General features: G+C 40.7%; 1 protein-coding gene across 1 annotated transcript; it reads right to left on the bottom strand.

The window, feature by feature from the left end:
* Nucleotides 1-2,882: 2,882 nt before the first annotated feature.
* On the bottom strand, nt 2,883-22,272 carry paxip1 (PAX interacting (with transcription-activation domain) protein 1). The gene is given in 21 exon segments (XM_046322489.1): nt 2,883-3,186; nt 3,309-3,369; nt 3,483-3,558; nt 3,673-3,807; nt 5,371-5,471; nt 6,073-6,241; nt 6,417-6,519; nt 6,928-7,039; nt 8,649-8,833; nt 10,824-10,945; nt 11,730-11,811; nt 11,813-11,865; nt 15,278-15,373; nt 15,513-15,607; nt 15,793-16,711; nt 17,614-18,243; nt 18,865-18,975; nt 19,069-19,132; nt 19,254-19,297; nt 20,677-20,811; nt 21,970-22,272. Coding segments are annotated over 21 exon segments (3,390 nt in total). The 5' UTR covers nt 22,051-22,272; the 3' UTR covers nt 2,883-3,170.
* Nucleotides 22,273-23,727: the final 1,455 nt, after the last annotated feature.

A 23,727-nucleotide genomic window follows, 5' to 3' on the forward strand; every position in this document is an offset into this window, starting at 1 on the left:
ATTGTACAGGAAAGAGAGCAGCCAGACAGCAAAACTCAGGTTTGCATACCAGTACTTTTCAAATGTTCTGTATAATTTACCTAAAATAGCTATACCTAAATGTAATATTATTTGTGTCTATATCAAACACATTTCAAACAGCTCCCCATGATATTGAAGCAATCATTTGTCCAAAAGTCCAAAATACAATCTGAAATTCTAAAACCGATTGAAATGGTCATATGATTAGGTCATGAAAGGATATTGCTATTACAAAGACAACTACATGAAAACACATTTAGACATTACAAATAATATGTGTTAGTGAATGTCATTAACACATTTCCTGAAACAATTTGTCCATACTGTATATGCACACAGTCCATTGTGGAATCACACTAAGAGAAAAAAACATAATGAGATCTCTCATCCTTTTAATTAGTAAAATTATTAGTAATTAGTTTCATTAAACGATAATTAGCTCATGTAAATTCCAGACATAATGAATCCCAATGCCCATCTACGGTAATTAGCATATCATCATTCTGCATCATATTTAACACAGGAAAGTTGAAGAGAGTCCAGATTGTGAGATGCAACACAGAGGGACGGATGGCTGGTAATTAAAAATAACTCACTTTAGCATCATAGGGTTAATTATGATCTCTCCCAATGCTTTATAGTAGTGTCACATCAACAGCACAAGTCTAGGAGGACATCCACAAACCAACAAGGAACTTTCTGTCAGTTAATCAAAGATGTGGCTCCCTAATTTGCATTTCTAATTGGAATTACTGTAATGAGGGTGTCAATCAGTATGGTTGCCAAATTAGCCAAGTAGTTTTCTGTAAGTAATACTAGAAATGTGAATAAATTTGCTATGTTGTTAGATCTTTGGCAACAGCACAAAGCATGAACGAGGTGAGGTGAAGATGTTAACCCAGTAAGGATAATAAATATTTACAGATCAACATGCCAACATATCCAGTACCGACAAGATTTACAATGAACAAATTACACCATAGATTATTAGTGGAACAAAAGCAAGTGTTAAAGTGTTGGTATTTGGCAGGAACAGAAGTCTACAAACCCTGTAGCTCCCCATGACCCTGTAGCTCTCCATGACCATTGGTGACCACTGTGGGTAAAAGCAACATTTCCCATATGGTGGGTCACACTCTATGGCCACCATCTACGGTCCTGGCTAAAAATAGATTAGGGGGGAATGTGGTCAAATCTATTGTCTTCATTTTTAACTGTTGCCCTAAATCAATGAAAGTGCATCACGTGAGTGCTGTCCTTTGTTGGTATTTAGATAGGTCATCATAGCAATGTTTAGCAGCAGCACTGCAGAGAGCAAAAAAATAATCATTGGTAACTTTATTATTCAATTCTCGTGTTACAATTTTATTATTTTTTAACTTTGCATCGTTGGGAAGGGCTCGTAAGCACGCATTTCACATTAAAGTCTACACCAGTTGTATTTGGTGCATGTGACTAAAATGTATCTTTATTATGGAGTTGCAGGCAGTCTGGACAGTGGAAAATAGCCGTCAGTGTTTGTTTTGGGGGGAGGGGGGTCACAAGAACATTCAAAAGGCTCTGTTTCATTACCTTTATCTAGGCAAGAACAAATTCTTATCTCCAATGACGGCCTAGGAACAGTGGGTTAACTGCCTTGTTCAGAACAACAGATTTTCACCTTGTCAGCTCAGGGATTTGATCTTGCAACCTTTCGGTTGCTAGTCCAACACTCTAACCACTAGGCTACCTGCCACCCCTTGTCAAGGGTCATGGTAAAAAAAAAATGTTTTGGAACTGCTGCAAGGTTTCATTACTGAATTGTACATTACATTTTTTTCTATTTAATTAATGAAAGTGGGTGCAATATAGTCTTTGTTCAAGTACAGTGGCTTTATGCAATACAATTTAAGAGAGAACTAATGGAAAGCTCTGGCATATATAGACATTAGTTTTAGCTAAAAACCTATTCATCATACTGTAGGTACTGAAAATCTTATTTTTTTGATGCAATGGACTATGGATCTCTCCTCTAGCCCACCTCTGTCAGCAAATGTAACCTATATTTCTGCTAATACTTATTTGGTATGTCCTGTTTGATTATAGAGCTCGGTTTATTTTCAGATGACTATGAATCCCTGTACAGCACTAGATTTCATAAAACCCAAGGGTCTCAAGAAAGAGGATTTCCTGTCCATAGTTACCTATGGATCCACTACAGTAGGCCTATCAAGGTTATTAGTAATACCTGTATTGGAAATGAAGGTTATTCAAAATATAGTTCTATAACGTCAGTAGAAGATAACAGCATTGTGCACAGTACATAATATTTAATGACACAAAGCATATTTAGAAACCCAAAATGATATCCACAATGCACCAACAATGACTTGGTTCCAGTTTTCCAAACTTCAACATCTTTGGTAACGTGATCAGCTCCCCAAAGCGTATCTGGCACACGACCTTGGATGAGGCACTAATTCAATTGTGTTTTTGAGGGCATCACCTCAGGCTATTCACCCACCAGAGGGGCCAAGAGATAACTCCAGGCACTTGTCTGACAGCAAGCAATTTTCGATCACCAGTAACTACTTTAATACTTCATTAACAATTAATTAAATCAAGTCTTTGAGGAATTATGTCTTAAAAGTAAGATCAAGAGTAGAGACCATGTTCAATTTGGTAGTTTGGAAAAGTCTGGTATGACAGTAGAATTTGATCATTAAATTATGTTGCTTAGTGCAGTTTGGTTCAATACATGAAACAAACTGCTTCTTATGTTGTGATTGTAAAATGCCTCTCGGCATCAGAGTTTTGGCACTGTACCATGAATATCTAAATAGTGAAATTTGTAAGAATGCAATGAAATTCTCAGATTCATTTTGACAACAAAGTTCTGATTTTATTCCAAAAGTGTTGAATAATTGCTGGAACATTTTGACAATACAATAAAACATGTTAAAATCCATAATTTAAACATTCAGTCCACAAAAATAACATAAATGTATGTATGTATTATTAACGGTTGTTACAAAAAGCTACAAAACGACCGATTATCTATCCACAGTGTACAAAATCTTGCAAAATATCAAGGGTAGTGTGACTGTACATTGCAACTTGTTTTTAGCCTTCCTTGCTGCCTCCTCATCTTCACCTTCTTGTCTTCGCCATCATGTGAATTTATATGTGAGATTGTTAAGGAAAGTGGTGAGCTGGGCTTTAACAGAAAAACAAAGTGGATATCACAATCAGAATCACTACAATCAATTGCCACGATCTTAAAACCCATGTTTTATTTAAAAGGATATGATTCATAATCCATGTTCTGTGTCAATACACCAGTCAATATAAACTCAGCATTGTGAGTGTCTGTTAGGAAGAAACAGGGGAGACAAGAAGTAGGTTTAGGGTAGAGTCAAAACAGGATGTCAAAACAAATCGGCCACATCCAAAGCACATGTACATTTATAGGTTTCTCTTACCAATGTTCTTCAAGAAGTACTCTCTACAGAGATGAAGATCATTCTCACAGGATATGAGGATGATCTCAGCAAGGTTCTGAAAAGAACAGAAAACATTCCACGAGTTCAGTAATAGAACATCACCTCGGTCACATTCTTCCAAGTACACATTTATAACACAATGCTGTGACGACATGGAGAGGACCAGTACCTTGTTCTGCTTGTGCTCCATTATTTTGCGGAAGGAGGGCTGCTTGGGGAGCACCTTGCCTCCTGCGCTCTCTACAATGGCTTTCATAGTGATAAGGCTTGGACAGATCCCAGGGGTAATGTAGAAATACTTGCCCTAGAGAGGGAGAGAAAAACAGATAGACATGTTTATGAGCCAGTTGGGTATCTAATGTAGGGCTGCAAGATATGGGCAAAAAAATGTAATTGTGTTTTTTTTTAACCAAATATTGCGATTTGACTTACACGGAGTGTACAAAACATTAGGAATACTTTCATAATATTGAGTTGCACCCCGTTTGCCCTCAGAAGACTCATTTCGTAAGGGCATGGACTTTACATGGTGTCGAAAGCATTCCACAGGGATGCTGGCTCATGTTGACTTCAATGCTTCCCACAATTGTGTCAAGTTGGCTGGATGTCCTTTGGGTGGTTGACCATTCTTGATACACACGAGAAACTGTTGAGCGTGGAAAAAACCCAGCAGTGTTGCAGTTCTTGACACTCAAACCAGTGCGCCTGGCACCTACTACCATACCCCATTCAAAGGCACTTAAATATTTTGTCTTGCCAATTCACGCTCTAAATGGCACACAGACACAATTGTATCAAGGCTTAAAAATCCTTCTTTAACCGGTCTCCTCCCCTTCATCTATACTGATTGTAGTGGATTTATCAAGAGCCATCAATAAGGGATCATAGCTTTCAGCTGGATTCCCCTGGTCAGTCTGTGTCATGGAAAGTTGTTCCTAATGTTTAATACAGAGTAGCTCAAAACACTTGGGTGACTGTTGGAATCATGGAAATAGAGTGATTCATATTAAGAAGCAAAGTGGAAAGCACCATCGTGCTTGTTAGGAACAATCTGTTGACTGCACATGACAGAACAGCATGCAAACTTATAGTGACTAACAACTGGGCTAACAGCGGGGAGGTGGAACTGCGCTGTTGAGTGACGGGTTGGGGCTTGGTGTGTGGGAAGGTGTGTGGGAAGGTGTGTTGAGTGACGGGTTGGGGCTTGGTGTGTGGGAAGTTTGTGGGAAGGTGTGTTGAGTGACGGGTTGGGGCTTGGTGTGTGGGAAGTGTGTGGGAAGGTGTGTTGAGTGACGGGTTGGGGCTTGGTGTGTGGGAAGTGTGTGGGAAGGTGTGTTGAGTGACGGGTTGGGGCTTGGTGTGTGGGAAGTGTGTGGGAAGGTGTGTTGAGTGACGGGTTGGGGCTTGGTGTGTGGGAAGTGTGTGGGAAGGTGTGTTGAGTGACGGGTTGGGGCTTGGTGTGTGGGAAGTGTGTGGGAAGGTGTGTTGAGTGACGGGTTGGGGCTTGGTGTGTGGGAAGGTGTGTTGAGTGACGGGTTGGGGCTTGGTGTGTGGGAAGTGTGTGGGAAGGTGTGTGGGAAGCAGCCGCAAGAGAGGGACGACAAACATGGTAAACTACAAATGGACCTTACATGCGGCTGACTGGCGTTTGAAAATATTGCATGCAATATGGATATTGCACATGTCAATATTGCGATTTCGATGTGAATTTGATTCCTTGTGCAGCCCTAATCTAATGCATCCAATCAGACAAATAGACTCGACAACAATCTGATGACTCGACAGAACAAGTATATACACATTGGTGTCCACTGTCCAGGCAGATAGACATTGGGGATAGATTCCATAAGTGCATTGTTTCACTAACCTTGAAGAGTGGTGCAGTGTGGGCCCTCTTCAGTGACTCTTCCAGACTGAAGCCAAACAGCACCTCTGCCTCTGCGTCTCTCAGCATGTAGTTCTGCTCATCTGAATAAACAAACACGTACTATAAGAATACACATACTCTAAGGAATAAACACATACTGTAGTCTAAAGCAGGGATCATCAACTAGATTCAGCCAAGGGATGATTTTCTTAAGCAGATGGTCAGGGAGCCAGAACATAATTCCAAGTAGTTTGTATTCTGCAAATTGACAGCAAGAAGTCAAAACAGATCATATTTAACTAAAACATAATAGTTTTATACCTTGCTTAGATTTGTATACGATCACACATACTGTATCTATCTATTATGCATGGGAATACTTTGGAACAGATTTCCTAAATTAATATCAGTGATTTGCTGGTGTTTTCACAATCTTCTGTTCAACAATAAAAAAAAAATAAAAAAAATTTGACTTTTGAAATAAAATCACCCGCGGGCCAAATTCAGTCAGCGGGCCACCAGTTGGGGGACCCTACTCTGAAGAATGTACAAAAACTCTAAAACCAAACACACTCACTCTAAGAACCCACATACACTCTACAAAGCTACACACAAAAAGTAAGTGATCACAACAGTGTCTCGCAACATGAAACTCCCTCACACAGATCTATTCTCTAATAACTGAATGCATATTTAACATACCGACAAACTTCTGGCTCTTCCAGCTCTCTTCTAACCACTCAGGGGTGACAATGTGCTTGACGATTGACATGGCTGTGAGAAACTTCACCGTCCTCGTCACCTTGTTGGCCACCAGATGGGTGCACTTCTGAGCGCTCTCTGCAATCTCCCCTCCAAGGTTGTGCAGCCTCTGGATAGACAAAAGGAGACATCGGATGCATTGTTAGAGGCTGGTCTGTGAGTGCTGAGAATCAGAAGTCGTCCTGTGATACGTTTTGAAAAATATTGGTGATTGATAACAATAATTATAGACAATGACTGTTTCCTGCAGACTCAGCTGTGCAGAGGCATAAAAAGGCAATTACCTTCATGAATTGTTGGACCTGTGTTGGCTCAAAGCCAGTAAAGAAAATGTAAGGTGTCGACTCTGGTGGAAGCTTCTTGGTTGGGGATTGAATCTCCTCAAGTCTACAATTGAGAGAACATTTGGATCATTGGGTGAGAAACTTTAGGTAATTGCGTTGTATCCATACATACATACATACATACATACATACATACATACATACATACATACATACATACATACATACATACATACATACATACATACATACATACATACATACATACATACATACATACATACATACATACATACATACATACATACATACATACATACATACATACATACATACATACATACATACATACATACATACATACATACATACATACATACATACATACATACATACATTTTAACATTTTTTTTTAGAAACAAATATTTTTCCTTACACAAATTTTGCAGATTGACTAATTCAACATACTGTGCTGCACAACACTGTGAAATGTAGAGTGATGGAGACTCACCTTGGCTTCTTATTTGGAGGCTGGGAGTTTGACTCAGACTGTCTCTGCTTCTGTTGCAGCTGCAATGCTGCCAACGCATCAGGTGAAACCTTCACAGGAGCCCGCCAAGCACCTAAAATCAAACGGAGAAAAATTTATATAATCCACACCTGTGGGTAAGAATTTTGTCCATCACCCTCAATTTAAAAAAAGTATTATTACCCATATACAGTGCATTCGGAAAGTATTCAGAGCCCTTGACCCCCCCCCCCATATTTTGTTACAATAGTCTTATTCAAAAATGGATTATATTAACAAAAAATCTACACTCAATACCCAATTATTATCAAGAAAAAAATAGGTTTTTAGAAATTGTTGCAAATTTATATTTAAAAAAACTGAAATTTCACATTTACATAAGTATTCAGATCATTTACTCTGTACTTTGTTGAAGCATCTTTTTGTGATCACATCCTTGAGCCTTCTTGAGTATGATGCTACAAGCTTGGCATACCTGTATTTGGGGAGTTTCTCCAATTCATATCTGCAGATCCTCTCAAGCTCTGTCAAGTTAGATGAGGAGCGTCGCTGCACAGCTGTTTTCAGGCCTCTCCAGAGATGTTCGATTGGGTTCAAGTCCGGGCTCTGGCTGGGCTACTCAAGGACATTGAGACTTGTGCTGAAGCCACTCCTGCATTGTCTTGGCTGTGTGCTCAGGGTCATTGTCCTCATTGGAAGGTGAACCTTCACCCTACTGAGGTGTGGAGCAGGTTTATCATCAAGGATTTCGCTATACTCTGTCAATCTTTCCCTCGAGCCTGACTAGGCTCTCAGTCTCTGTCATTGAAAAACATCCCCACAGCATGATGCTGCCACCACCATGCTTCACTGTAGGGGTGGTGCCAGGTTTCCTCCAGACGGGACTCTTGGCATTCACGTCAAAGAGTTCTATCTTCATCAGACCAGAGAATCTTGTTTCTTATGGTTAGAGTCCTTTAGGTGCCTTTTGGCAAATGCCAAGTAGGCGGTCATGTGCCTTTTACTGAGTAGTGGCTTCCATCTGGCAACTCTACTATAAAGGCCTTTGGTAGAGTGCTGCATATGTGGTTGTCCTTCTGGAAGGTTCTCCCATCTCCACAGAGGAACTCCAGAGCTCTACGAGAGTGACCATTGGGTTCTTGGTCACAGCTCTAGGAAGATACTTCCTAGAGCTTCCTTGGGGACCTTCAATGCTGCAGAAATGTTTTGGTACCCTTCCCCAGATAAACACAATCCTGTCTCGGAGCTCTACGGACAATTCCTTTGACCTCATGGCTTGGTTTTTGCTCTGAAATGCACTGTCAACTGTGGGACCTTATATAGACAGTTGTGTGCCTTTCCAAATCATGTCCAATCAATTGAATTTTCCACAAGTAGACTCCAACCAAGTTATAGAAACAGCTCAAGGATGATCAATGGAACTAGGATGCACCTGAGCTAAATTAAGAGTCCAATAACATAGGGTCTGAATACTTGTGTAATAAAATGTATCTGTTTTTTAAATAAATTTGCAAAAATGTCTAAAAAGCTGTTTCGCTTTGTCATTATGGGGTATTGTGTGTAGATTGATGAGGATTTTTTATTTTATTAAATCGTTTAGGCTCTAACGTAACAAAATGTGGAAAAAGGTTAGGGTTCTCAATACTTTCCGAATGCGCTGTAAAGACCCCTTGCCCCCACTGTAAGACTTCTGAACCCTGTACCCAGTAGGTTCTGAACCAGATGCTGGTTGGGGATGAGTGGTTCCTGCAGGTTGAAGTTGGAGTATCTGCTGTGCTGGATCTGCCGGAGAGCCTCAAAGTTCCCCAGGAGGATGTCACAGAGCCACTGGGCATTGACGCAGGGGATCCTCCACTCCTTGGCCTTCTCATACTTCAGACCACTGGGCCTGAGGAGACAGGGAGGGAGAGGGTTAACACAGGGGATTCCAACAGTCAAGTAAAACATACATGATGCAGGCATAAAACACACACACACACATACAGTGGGGCAAAAACGTATTTAGTCAGCCACCAATTGTGCATGTTCTCCCACTTAAAGGCCTGTAATTTTCATCATAGGTACACTTCAACTATGACAGACAAAATGAGAGGAAAATAAAATCCAGAAAATAACATTGTAGGATTTTTAATAAATTTATTTGCAAATTATGGTGGAAAATAAGTATTTGTTCAATAACAAAAGTTTCTTAATACTGTTATATACCCTTTGTTGGCAATAACAGAGGTCACTACGTTTTCTGTAAGTCTTCACAAGGTTTTCACACACTGTTGCTGGTATTTTGGCCCATTCCTCCATGCAGATCTCCTCTAGAGCAGTGCTGTTTTGGGGCTGTTGCTGGGCAACACGGACTTTCAACTCCCTCCAAAGATTTTGGGGTTGAGATCTGGAGACTGGCTGGGCCACTCCAGGACCTTGAAATGCTTCTTACGAAGCCACTCCTTCGTTGCCCGGGCAGGGTGTTTGGGATCATTGTCATGCTGAAAGACCCAGCCACGTTTCATCTTCAATGCCCTTGCTGATGGAAGGAGGTTTTCACTCAAAATCTCACGATACATGGCTCCATTCATTCTTTCCTTTACACAGATCAGTTGTCCTGGTCCCTTTGCAGAAAAACAGCCCCAAAGCATGATGTTTCCACCCCCATGCTTCACAGTAGGTATGGTGTTCTTTGGATGCAACTCAGCATTCTTTGTCCTCCAAACATGACGAGTTGAGTTTTTACCAAAGGTATATTTTGGTTTCAACTGACCATATGACATTCTCCCAATCTTCTTCTGGATCATCCAAATCTCTCTAGCAAACTTCAGACAGGCCTGGACATGTACTGGCGTAAGCAGGGGGACACGTCTGGCACTGCACGAAGAAAGAAAGAAATATGCCATTTAGCGGACGCTTTTATCCAAAGCGACTTACAGTCATGTGTGCATACATTCTACGTATGGGTGGTCCCGGGAATCGAACCCACTACCCTGGCGTTACAAGCGCCATGCTCTACCAACTGAGCTACAGAAGGACCTGAGTCCCTGGCGTTTTAGTGTGTTACTGATGGTAGGCTTTGTTACTTTGGTCCCAGCTCTCTGCAGGTCATTCACTACATTTTTTTTACATTTAAGTCATTTAGCAGACGCTCTTATCCACTAGGTCCCCCCCGTGTGGTTCTGGGATGTTCTTGAGATCATTTTGACCCCACGGGGGGGAGATCTTGCGTGGAGCCCCAGATCGAGGGAGATTATCAGTGGTCTTGTATGTCTTTTATTTACTAATAATTGCTCCCCCAGTTGATTTCTTCAAACCAAGCTGCTTACCTTTTGCAGATGCAGTCTTCCCAGCCTGGTGCAGGTCTGTTGTTTCTGGTGTCCTTTGACAGCTCTTTGGTCTTGGCCATAGTGGAGTTTGGAGTGTGACTGTTTGAGGTTGTGGACAGGTGTCTTTTATACTGATAACAAGTTCAAACAGGTGCCATTAATACAGGTAACGAGTGGAGGACAGAGGAGCCTCTTAATAAAGAAGAAGTTACAGGTCCGTGAGAGCCAGAAATCTTCCTTGTTTGCAGGTGACCAAATACTTATTTTCCACCATAATTTGCAAATAAATTCTTAAAAATCCTACAATGTGATTTTCTGGATGTTTTTCTCTCATTTTGTCTGTCATAGTTGAAGTGTACCTATGATGAAAATTACAGGCCTCTCATATTTTTAAGTGGGAGAACTTGCACAATTAGTGGCTGACTAAATATTTTTTTGCTCCACTGTATATATAAAACCTGAAACCCATCCACACAAATTCTGAACATGATTACACCAATAACTTGACTGTGTCTACAACATTTACATGCCATTCTAAATAGGTGAAAGCATATCAATATCTTCTCGTACTCTTTACAGATGAGCACGGTGTTGCTACGACAGAGGTAGCCTGTGTATCTGGCTCCTGCCAGATAGGCCATTAGCTTCAGGTCATCACGGTCTGAGTCCACAAAGCCAGTCACAGAGATGATCTGAGGAGGAACGAATGTTAGGAACGTCAATGGACTTACTATTGAAGCTATGAACTCTACTTCTGAGCTATTCATTACATAGGCCTAGTTCTCCTTGGAATTCTAGTCATTACCTCATCATACACCAATGCAAAATGTATGATTGTACCCATGGGTGTAGTGCTGCCGGAGCAACGCTCTGTCACTTCTCAGAATGCAATGGTGCTCATTTAATAAAGTTGAAGTGGAATCAAGTTCACGCAAGATCATTTAATGATTAACCAGTATTCAACATAACAAACCAAATATAATAGCTAGTAAAATGTTACTGTTAGACCAAAAAACACATCATTTCGTATAAGACTTCAGGACGATTGTGCTGAATGGTTGCATTTTTTAAAATCATGAGGCCAAGACTCAACAGAACGTGCCACTGGGCAAAATATGTGCTTTGACAAACAAAACACAGGGAGGCTGTAGCTTGTGAACTCAATCTGCTCTAAAATGCACTCGAACAGTAGGTTATGTACATCAATCAAGAAGATCTGAAAACATGTACCCCTGAAACTGATTTTGATTCAAATGGTTGGCATACAGCTTGGACGTTTCATCTGTAAAACGTGAAGAATTGTCATCCACGATTGACAGAGATGGTGCCCTTTATTTTTTGGTTTTGGTAGGCCTAATTTGGTGTTTGAGGGTATTAAAAATGGAACCGTTGTTCAAAATAAAAACAAATGAAAGCAGTTCCCAAACCATGTTAGATGTTTTGAATGTGGCGAGATAAAGAGGAAGTGATGCGTACGTGTTGTGAGCAGGGCTTCGCTCCAGGTGGGAAGGCGAAGGGGAGGTGTAGGGTTCTGTGGGGAGGAACCATCTTTTTTTTTCAGGATTGTGTTCAGCCAGTGGGCAGTGACACAGCGTCTCCCCTCCCGTAGGGCCTGAGGTACAGCAACAAGAGAGATGACCTTTAAAACCTAATATAACGGACACACACACACTAGAGTCCTGCACGGGTCCGTTTTTTTGGAGACACATCTGCCCCGGCCACATCAATTCCGAGCCCCACCCAATATACCCTACATCAGGACTGATTTTTCTCATAACCCGACACACCCGCATAGAATAGTTCTGAGAGCCGATCCATGACCCGCCAAATAACATATATAATATATAATAATATATAATAATAACATATATAATAATAAAAATGGTTCATTAATTGAATAGAAGGCTGTTATTCCCCTTCCCTGGCCCGTATGAATTCATTTGTCTGCATGTCTATTCAACATTTGGATAAAAGGGAACCATGCCATGAATTAAGAACAATATATTTTTATTTTCACAATGAGATCCGGCACACAGACGACTCATATCCCTCTAAAAAAAATTAATCTAATTAGCCTTCTTAGCTGACATAACGAAACCTTTACATTCAACATTGTTTAAATAATAAAATAGTTTAATTGAAACTTAAACAATTCCCAGAATCTAATATAGGATGCAAAAATATATATATTTAGTAGGTTATACTCACAACTTTTACCAGGCACACTGGTTTAAACTTGATATGGCCTGTGTAAATCAGTGATTCCCAAACTGTGGGGTCCCCCACCAATTTTTTTTACTCAGTCCGGCATTAAACTAACTCTTGAAAGTTGTCATAGTAGAAAGCACAAAGAGCAATTTCGAAATTGGGTAGTGCATCATCAGTTTCTCTTGTCATGTCAGTCATTACTTACTTTAGAGAGCCATGTATAACTTGTCAGAAATGTACATATCAACTAGCTCATGTCAGCTAATGTTTTTTTTTCTCTTTCGTTGCCAAATAAATATTGTTGTAATTTTGTTCTCACTCAGGGGCGGCAGCGTAGCCTAGTGGTTAGAGCGTTGGACTAGTAACCGGAAAGTTGCGAGTTCAAACCCCCGAGCTGACAAGGTCGTTCTGCCTCTGAACAGGCAGTTAACCCACTGTTCCCAGGCCGTCATTGAAAATAAGAATATGTTCTTAACTGACTTGCCTGGTTAAATAAATAAATATATATATATCAAATGAACACACATGGTAAAATGTAAAGAATTGCAGTTTTAAAGCAAATTATATTTGCACCCCATGACAAAATGTGTAGAATTGCAGGAAATAAGCACAGAATGTTCCCTAATGCTGGAAGGTGTGAAAAAGTTTGGGAACCCCTGGTCTAAATTAACAAAAGCCTGAATTAATGTGCTAATAAACTGAATTAGCCTATTGTAAAGAAATACCTGCTTGCACTTTTTGCAGGCGGTGTATCCATCTACCAGATTGTTGTTCTTGTTCACAATGATCCATCCAAACCAAACCAGGGATTTCACCCGCACAGCGCCTATTTTCCCAATTCTGAATTTCATAACCTTTTTATTCTCTGGTTACGTTTGCCCTTTTCATGCGAGCTAGACTATCAATGGAAAGTAGGCCTAAACTTGGCAATGTATTCTCACATGGGGGGGGGGTGAAACATAAGTTTCAACACCACACAAATAATGGACAGTTCCACTGCATGCATGGCTAGTAGCCTATAAGTCTGCCTCACCACTCACAGAATGGAACTCACAACCCAATGCAACATAACAAGCTCCTGGGTTTGTAAAAAAAATAGAATCTTGATTTAAAATGTTTCTGACCCGCAGAATAATTGTTCTGAACCATGAGCCGACCCGCGGGTTGAAATAATGCTTTCATTTAGAGGTCGACCGATTAAAATCGGAATGGCCGATTAATTAGGGCCGATTTCAAGTTTTCATAACAATCGGTAATCAGCATTTTTGGACACCGATCATGGCCGATTACATTGCACTCCACGAGGAGACTGCGTGGCAGGCTGACTACCTGTTATGCGAGTGCAGCAAGGAGCCAAAGTAAGGTGCTAGCTAGCATTAAACATATCTTATAAAAAACAATCAAACATAATCACTAGTTAACTACACATGGTTGATGATATTACTAGTTTATCTAGCGTATCCTGCGTTGCATATAATCGTTGCAGTGCCCGTTAATTTATCATTGAATCATAGCCTACTTCGCCAAATGGGTGATTTAACACACGCATTCGCAAAAAAAGCACTGTTGTTGCACCAATGTGTACCTAACCATAAACATCAACGCCTTTCTTATTCCCAGGTAAGAAGTTTTAGGTTGAGGTTATTATAGGACTATTTCTCTCTATACAATTTGTATTTCATATACCTTTGACTATTGGATGTTCTTATAGGCACTATAGTACTGCCAGTGTAACAGTATAGCTTTATGTCATAATTATGCAAAATTCTGGCAAATTAGTTCGCAACGAGCCAGGCGGCCCAAACTGTTGCATATACCTTGACTCGCGTGCAATGAACGCAAGAAAATTGACACAATTTCCCTAGTTTAATATTGCCTGGTAATATGAATTTATTTAAACTAAATATTAAGTTTTAAAATATATACTTCTGTGCATTGATTTTAAGAAAGGCATTGATGTTTATGGTTAGGTAAATTCATGCAACGATTATACTTTTTTTCCCGCAAATGCGCTTTTGTTAAATCATCCCCCGTTTAGCGAAGTTGGCTGTCTTTGTTAGGAAGAAATAGTCTTCACAGTTCGTATTGAGCCAGGCAGCCCAAACTGCTGTATATACCCCGACTCTGTTGCACAGAACGCAAGAGAAGTGACAATTTCCCTAGTTAAAATAAATTAATGTTAGCAGGCAATATTAACTAAATATGCAGGTTTAAAAATATATACTTGTGTATTAGGAATATTGAAGACTCATGTTAAAAGGAACCACCAGCTTTCAAATGTTCTCATGTTCTGAGCAAGGAACTTAAACGTTAGCTTTTTTACATGGCACATATTGCACTTTTACTTTCTCCTCCAACACTTTGTTTTTGCATTATTTAAACTAAATTGAACATTATTTATTTGAGGCTAAATTGATTTTATTGATGAATTATATTAAGTTAAAATAAAAGTGTTCATTCAGTATTGTTGTAATTGTATTTATTTGTAATAATGACATAAATAAATAAAATACATTTTTTTAAATTAATTAATTAAAATATATATAAAAAATAAAAAAATCTAATTATTTTTTAAATATATATATATATTTTAAACCGTCCGATTAAATCGGTATCGGCTTTTTTGGGTCCTCCAATAAATCGGTATCGGCGTTGAAAAATCATAATCGGTCGATCTCTACTTTCATTCCACCCGCCAGCTGTTTTTTTTGCGGGTCAACCACGGGTATCCGACCCGATGCAGGACTCTAACACACACACACTTGTCCTTCAAACAAGCCTTTAGCTGAGATGAAAAACTCTTTAGTGATGCTTACCTGGACATACATGCTGCTAACTTGAGTTTCACAGAGCAGGTGAGTGCAGCGGTTGTTGAGAGAGGAGTCCACAGTTCCACCATAGGCCTGGATAATCTGTGATTCACAAAATACAACTCAGCAATGCAAGGGGAAAAACAGTAGTTGAAAAAAATGCAGTTATAATGAATGCTGTTTGCTAAGACACAAGATAAAGATAAGTCCAAGAAAATAATGAACGTTTTTTTTTTCTTACTCTCTTCCACGTGGCAAGGAGCTGCTTGTCTGCCATCTGCTCTGGGTAGTCAGCAACAGCAAACACACAGCCCACCAAGAAGCCATCTTCAGGAACTACAGCAGCAAACAGAACAATGTTTGGTTAGTCAAACAAATCAGAACTATAACCATTAAAAACAGCATGATGATCATTGGATGTATATCATCTGATCACGATTGTTTTCTTAATGTATTTTGATGACTTTTTGTAATGACCTGAAACTGAAATTGAAACCTCAATTCTGTCTTAGAGAACTTACTCTCTTGTCCTGGCTCGTGGCCAAACAGCTGGTGCACTTGAGGCGGCTGGAGCTGAGGCTGCAGTGACCCTTGCTGCTGCTGCTGCTGCGGCTGCTGGAGTGGCTGCTGGCTTGGATGCTGCTGCAGCGACTGCTGCTGGCTCTTCAGATGCTGCTGCTGCTGTTGTTGCTGGAGCTGCTGCATGTGCTGCTGCTGCATCTGTTGCTGGAGGAAATGCTGCTGCTGCTGCTGTTGGAGGTGTTGTTGATGGAGTTGCTGTTGCTGCTGGTTCTGCTGCTGTTGCTGCTGCTGCTGTTGCTGCTGCAGCTGTTGCTGGAGCCTGTGCTGCTGGAACTGCTGTAGCTGCTGTTGTAAAGCATGCTGCTGCTGCTGGAGCTGCTGCTGCTGCATTGGTGGCCGCAGGAGCTGCTGCGGTCGCAGTTGTTGCTGCGAGAATGCATGTTGTGGTTGTTGTTGTTGTTGCTGGGTGAAGATCTGTTGTTGGTGGATCTGCTGTTGCTGTGGCTGCTGCTGGATGAACTGATGTGCTTGTTGTTGTGGCAACTGAGGAGGGAAACCTGGCTGAGGAACCTGCGGCTGCTGCTGCTGCTGTTGTTGTTGTTGTTGTTGCTGCTGGTGGTGCAACTGCATGAGTTGCTGTGGTGGGAGATGCTGCAGCATGGGGTGCTGCTGCTGTGGCAGCTGCTGAGGTGGGTGTTGTTGTTGTGGCTGTTGTTGTTGTGGCTGTTGTTGTTGTTGGGGGACCTGATGAGACTGCTGCTGCAGTAACTGCTGCTGTGCTTCGGCTGTGAGCTGCTGCTGACCTTGGGGCTTCGCTTGGTTGAACAGGAGTGGGTTGGGTTGGGCGTTGGGCTGGCTCTGGTTCGTTTGCTGCTGCTGCTCTAATGTCTTCGTTGAGGCAGAGAGACTCTGTAGGATCTGTGGTAAGAAACCAAACAAATGTTGACATTTTATCAATGACATCAACTTTTTCAGTTGATGGCATTGCACCAATACTTTGCCGCTATGTGACCTTAATGACCTGACCTGTGTCCCATATGTACCTGGATTCCATACAGAACCAGGCTAATAATGACTCGCCATATTTTAAATTAGCATGCCCTTGTGTTCTTAGATTGATTTGGATAGATTTACTAAGAGTTTTAAAAAACTACTGGCCCGAACATAAAATTCTACTGGGCATTTACATTATTTTTTGCCTTTATTTAACTAGGCAAGCCAGCTAAGAATACATTCTTATTTACAATGACGAGTGGGTTACTGCCTTGTAATTGCCTTGTTCAGGGGCAGAACAACAGATTTTTACCTTGTCAGCTCGGGGATTCGATACAGAAACCTTTCGGTTACTGGCCCTATGCTCTAACCACTAGGCTACCTGCCACCCTCTCTGTAACTAGAACAACAGTAGTTGCTTTGAAAACTATATTTTTCCCACAAATGCATTTTGAGCAACGGTCATATGCTTTTATGCTTATTAGAATCCATCCCTCTCTCCTCCATGAGCATAGAGGGAGAGGGAGTGAGAGTGGCTCGCTCACACAGCAGACGACAGCGAAACAGGGGCAGGCAGATACTTTCATATGGTTTATATTTGGTCAAATACACATAATGGTTTGAATAAATCATGGTAACAGCATTTTTTTAAGCAAGTTGTTAACCAAAAAATTATGTGACCAACTCCATAAAAAAATTGCCAAGTAAAATGGTTGCAAATGCGAGAGTTCTGGTCGCCGTTTCGAACCCTGATTTCACACCACTACTGCAAAAGAAAACAAGCAAGAAAGAAAGCCTGAGAGAACGCCAAAGAACGGTGTTCTTACGTGTGCAACGTTGGGGGGCCTTGTGGTCTGCTGGATGTCAGAGTTGTTGGTGATGTTCCGTAGTGTCCTGGCCGCTGGGCTCCAGCCTGCCATGCCCTCTGTCCTCTCTGCCCCCGGCTGGGCAGCACTGGGTACTAGGGCAGCCCGGGCTTCTGATGGCCCTGCACTGCCTGGCACAGGGGGAACACTGGCACAGAGGTTGATCAGGCCAGAGTCCTTCACTGGCTGCAGTCTGCGTTTGGGACCCAGGGGCGGCCCGGTCATCTCCGCTGGGGTCCAGTTCAGATTCCGCTCTTCCTTCTCCGTGGAAGAGTCATCCGAGTCATCAAACATGAGTTCGTCTCGTCGCTCGGCTTTGGGCGAGGTCCCTCCTCGGCCACTAGCAGGGGAGTCATCTCTTGATGAAGGGCTGGATCTCCGGGACCTGGGGCCTGGGCGCCTGCGGCCTGGAGGGCTGTAGCTGCCCTCAGAGCGCGACTCGTACTCGCTTTCCTCATCCTCCTCCTGGTAGGTCAGCCGGGGGTGGTACAGAGCCTCGTCCTTCCTACTCTTGTCCAATGCGGAGTGTGTGATCCACTCCGGCGTGACGATTTTGATGCTGCTGTGCTTCAGGGCAACCTCATACTTTTCCTGGAAAACACAATTCACGGCGTGAATGTACAGACATAATACGTTTCAGGTGTATTCGTTTCAGGTGTGTTCTTTCTGTGTACTGCAAAAATGTGTGTTTTGGTATCATCTGACCAACATAGTACAGCTATCAAGATCTTGAGATTAATTGTTTCATTAGAATACAACCTGAAGACTGAACACAAAGACATGTTGTGTTCAGGCATTTCTCAGTGGCCAAGCAAAGACTAGACACTAGACAGCCTATGGGCAGGCTCTACCTCCTGGTGCCTGAGCATAAAGACAGCAGTAAAACAAGACATCCCCTTCCTGCAATAACCATCAGACATACCAGTGCCAAAGCAAGACTTATAAAATGTCCAACACAAGCAAGGCCTCAGCAGGCACCTCAATAGATCCTAAAAATAGTAACATGCAGGCATTATTTTTCAAAAGACTGTTCCAATTCACCAATTTGTCCATTTTCTCCAAAATGGGTGAACACTTTAAATCGTGTTTTCCCCCCCATATTTTCTTGTGAATCGGAAGAGCATTGGAATAATTTTACATTAGAAAAACACAAACACCACACAAGAATGACAAAACTTAATATGGCAAGAATAGTACTGAAAAAATAATTACCCCTTTTGGCTCTGGAACAATCAGGTGAGTACATTTCTTGTTTAGGTTGAGTTGACAGTCACCACCATAAAAAGTGATCAAGGCCCAAAGAGTGTTCAGATCTTCTGGTAGCTAAACAAACAAATGCATGAGAAAGATCTTAACATGATATAAAATACGTATCCTAATAAATCCATAAAACAATATATACGTAAAGGTACATACTTTAGGTAGACATGCCGTGACACCGAAGAATATTTGTCCTGACTCTGGGGAGAAACCGGTAACTCTGAATTATCTTATGTTAAGAAAGTCATTCAACTCAAATGTTCAGCTAAAGTGTTACCGTTAAAATATAATTCACAACCATCAATCAATTGTTCATGAAATTCATTTCTATGAAAAGATACGGTAGCAGGTCTCCACATCTGACGGACAAAGTCACCCAAGACGGCTGAAAAACAAGGAAAACAGAGTTTTAAACAGTTTAACGTTTTCCCTTCACACCACCAAGGCTCCAGGTTTTTTTGTGAATTGTCTACATAAAGGGATATACAGGTACCTGCCAAAATAAAGGAAACACTTGAGTAAATGAGGGATAAAGTATATTGAAAGCAGGTGTTTCCACACAGGTGTGGTTCCTGAGAAATAACCCATTAACAGCATATCATGCTTAGGGTAGGGTAATGTATACAAATGCCCAGTTGCCCATTATTTTGGATGCCATAGCATCACAGTGACAGTGGTGTAAAGTACTTCAGTAAAAATACTTTAAAGTATTACTTAAGTAGGTTTTGGGGGTATCTGTACATTACTATTCATATTTTTGACAACTTTTACTTCACTACATTCCTAAAGAACACTCTTTGGGCCTTGAGAGACTGAAAAACAGCTTATATCTCAAGGCCATCAGACTGTTAAACAGCCACCACTAACATTGAGTGGCTGCTGCCAACACACTGTCATTGACACTGACCCAACTCCAGCCATTTTAATAATGGGAATTGATGGGAAATGATGTAAATATATCACTAGCCACTTTAAACAATGCTACCTTATATAATGTTACTTACCCTACATTATTCATCTCATATGCATATGTATATACTGTACTCTACATCATCGACTGCATCCTTATGTAACACTTGTATCACTAGCCACTTTAACTATGCCACTTTGTTTACTTTGTCTACACACTCATCTCATATGTATATACTGTACTCGATACCATCTACTGTATGCTGCTCTGTACCATCACTCATTCATATATCCTTATGTACATGTTCCTTATCCCCTTACACTGTGTATAAGACAGTAGTTTTAGAATTGTTAGTTAGATTACTTGTTGGTTATCACTGCATTGTCGGAACTAGAAGCACAAGCATTTCGCTACACTCGCATTAACATCTGCTAACCATGTGTATGTGACAAATAAATTTTGATTTGATTTGATTTGAAAATGATGTACTTTCCCACCACCATCAACAAAAAAACCTGGGGTGTAATCATTAGCCAAACAGTTGCAAAACATAACTAAAACGAGAGTTTCTATTGGACAAATTCAGGTCGGTCCCTCCCCGTTTCATTCCATTGACTTGTTAAAGAAACGTTTTGCAACCGAATCTGCATAATAAATACGCCCCAAATTATGGAATTTCTTGTGGGAAAATGATGTTGTGTCCCTCCAATATACTTCCAGACACTTGTAGAATCTATGCCAAGGCTCATTGAAGCTGTTCTGGCAGGTTGTGGTGGTCCAACGCACAATTAAAACATGTTATGTTGGCGTTTCCTTTATTTTGGCAGTTATCCATGTATAATTCACACCCTTACCTTGACAACTGGAAGGTCAAAGACCTCTCGTGACTCCCCAACCTCTGGGTTATCTCCATCCTCTGCTATAATGTGTGTAGCCAAGGCATTGTATGAGACCTCCTTGCCTTTCCCTGCTTTCAGCAGCTGGACAACCTAAAGTGCACATGAAATCACATCATTACATTACATTTAAGTCATTTAGCAGACGCTCTTATCCAGAGCGACTTACATCAATGAAGTAAAACAGAACACCTGGGGATCGAATGAACCAGTTATATGCACATGATCAAATCAAATCGTATTTGCATAATACAACAGTGAAATTGCTTACTTACAAGCCCTTAACCAACAATGCAGTTTTACAATAACAAAAAAGTGTTAAGAAAGTATTTAATAAAATCAACTTTTGTAAAAAAAAAAAAATATGACAAATTATATGATAAATGTGTACAATTCCAACCAAAGTGTGATAAGAAAAGGCAGTAGGCATCAAAGACGTTATTCATCAATCATGGGGTGGCCTGTATACTTAAGAAATTGACGTTATCAATGAGCAGTATAAGATACTGTTGATTATTAGCTAGCTAGTAAGTGACAAGAATATGCACGGTATAGGCCAAATCTATCTCAGTGGGATTGATTATTTGAAACATAGTTTGAAGGAACAATTTGAACATGTTCGTGATGTATTTAACTAGGCATATTCATCCTATGTACACGATAAATCAGTTTATAAACACAGGCGCGTAAATTAAAGGCATTATTTGGCAGGAAGTTGCCACTTGCATCTCTACAATGGCGGATTTGTCCTCGCATATGCGCAATGACAGGCGCACAATTCAGCAAACCGAGGATGGGCTTTCACCTCAATATTATTGTAACGACCCTGGGTTTATCAATACATCTCGTTCTAGCTATGGTAATCCATACATATTAAATGCAAAACATGCCAAGTGTATATTTACTGTATTACTAGCTGCATTGCAAAATTGGATAACCAAGTCATAGGAATGCCAGAATACTGGTTGGCTAACCTGCACTCGTAGAAAACTGGCTAGCTAGCTAAGCATCCAACTGGCTACGGTCGCTAACGTCAACAAACTAACCTCATCTGGATCAATGACAACTTCATATATATTTGTAAAACGCAATGCATGTATTAGTGTATACACCAAATCTGCAAACAATACGGGTTACAAAAGTGAAATGGAAACACTGTCTGTTAGCGTTTCGCTATGCTAACCGGCTAGTGCGGTAAACGTCATTGCTTCGCTAGGTTAGCTAGCTGTATGTCAACAGTGATAGCTTTACCTTTTGGTCAATGTCCCCGACCACGTAAAATTTAACATCTTTAAAGAGATCCTCCGGGACCTTCGGTTCTTCATCCGACATTATTATCCATAAAATGCTAATCAATATATGTAAAACAAAATCACTAAAAAGTCAAAAGACATTAAAAAGTTATTCCCCTCTCAAGGCAACACTAGCGCCAAATCTCACTGAGCGCGCCTGTACCCGAGCGTGACGACAAAGGGGGTGGAACGGAATAACATTGTTTCATTTATGTATTGTTTCTCAGATATAGTGATGTATTGTGTTATACATATTTATTATATTCATTACTAAATGCATCGCCTTACATTCAACAGACCTCTACAAACATTTATCAAACAGAAATGCTACCCCACAACAATTTGAAACATGCGACGTCTATGGGAGGAGTTAAGTAATGACGCAAGGTGGAAAAGCAATGCTGAAGTGCCAAAATACTGATCAGTGCAAAGGGCAGGTACAAACGGGGGGGGGGGTATTTTCTTAACTAACTTTATTGAACGTTAAACAGGGATCTCTTTACCAGCTACAGAAAATAGCTATAATGCAGACAGATATAATAATGCAGGTAATGGGAGAAGCTTGAGGTCATTAATGAACTGTTAAAAGCTGGAGATGACCCAGGGGTCTGTGCCAGTGGCCCCCAAAAGCAAAACTGTCCTCATGTCAGGCAGCTCCTATGTTCTTAGAAGAAATGGTTCCAAATGGTTATTTGGCTGTCCCCAGAAGAGAACTATTTTGGGTTCCATGTAAAGGGTTCTACATGGAACCTGAAATGGTTCTTCAAAGGCTTCTCCTATGGAGACAGCCAACAAACCGTTTTAGGTTCAAGATAGCACCCTTTTTCTAAGAGTGTAGACAGGGCTTGAAGCAGATGTTGGCCTAGTGATGATGGCCTTTAATTTAGCCTAGCAGTGGAAGAGCAGGAAAAGCGCCATATTATCAGACTGTAGCAGACACAATTGATTATTTAATGAGGCAAGTCATGCAAACAAAGACAGATCATACTGTAAGTGTGGCCATGCAGACTTTTTAAACGGTCTCTCCTCCCCATGAAAATGTATAGAAATGGTACTATATTCATGTTTATGGGTGATAACGTGTATGTTAGATTAAGGATTGTGACTGCTAACATCTACTATAGGACTGATAAAGATTCATTTTCTATCATCTTGAGATTGTAGTATGTTTTCCCCTTATGTTACAGACACATGTAATTCACCTTTTCGAAGATCTCATCTACTATGGAATTCATTCCTCCACGGTTCTTAGTTAATTGGCCTAATTGCTTCATTAATTAGAAGGTGTCAAATTGAAGTGCTATCAAAACGACCATAGCAGGGGTGTGTATGATATATCCATAGTGAATTATGGACATCAGTGTGAAAAGACCTTGACAAACTCTGAAATGCATCCAATTAAAGCCATAATTGGATCACTTCACTGACAGCTACATTACGTATGAGAATGTGGCCTTGTGACCTCAGAGTTACAATTTGACATCCTTGATCTGGAGCTTTTGACAAGGTGAAGCAGTTTGATTTAAGTCAATTTTACCCATATGAGCATATTGTCTTTCTCCCTTACAGGTATAGCATGCTCAAGAGGATTATATTAATCCAGCATGACTATCAAGGTCACCCGCGAGCACATTGGTGTAATGCCATTTAATAAATTAAGAATTGTGACCATTATGGCTATATGAGTTCATGACAGGGAGTCCATCATGAAGCCACA

Source organism: Oncorhynchus gorbuscha, linkage group LG22, assembly GCF_021184085.1.
Source record: "Oncorhynchus gorbuscha isolate QuinsamMale2020 ecotype Even-year linkage group LG22, OgorEven_v1.0, whole genome shotgun sequence".
NCBI lineage: Eukaryota > Metazoa > Chordata > Actinopteri > Salmoniformes > Salmonidae > Oncorhynchus > Oncorhynchus gorbuscha.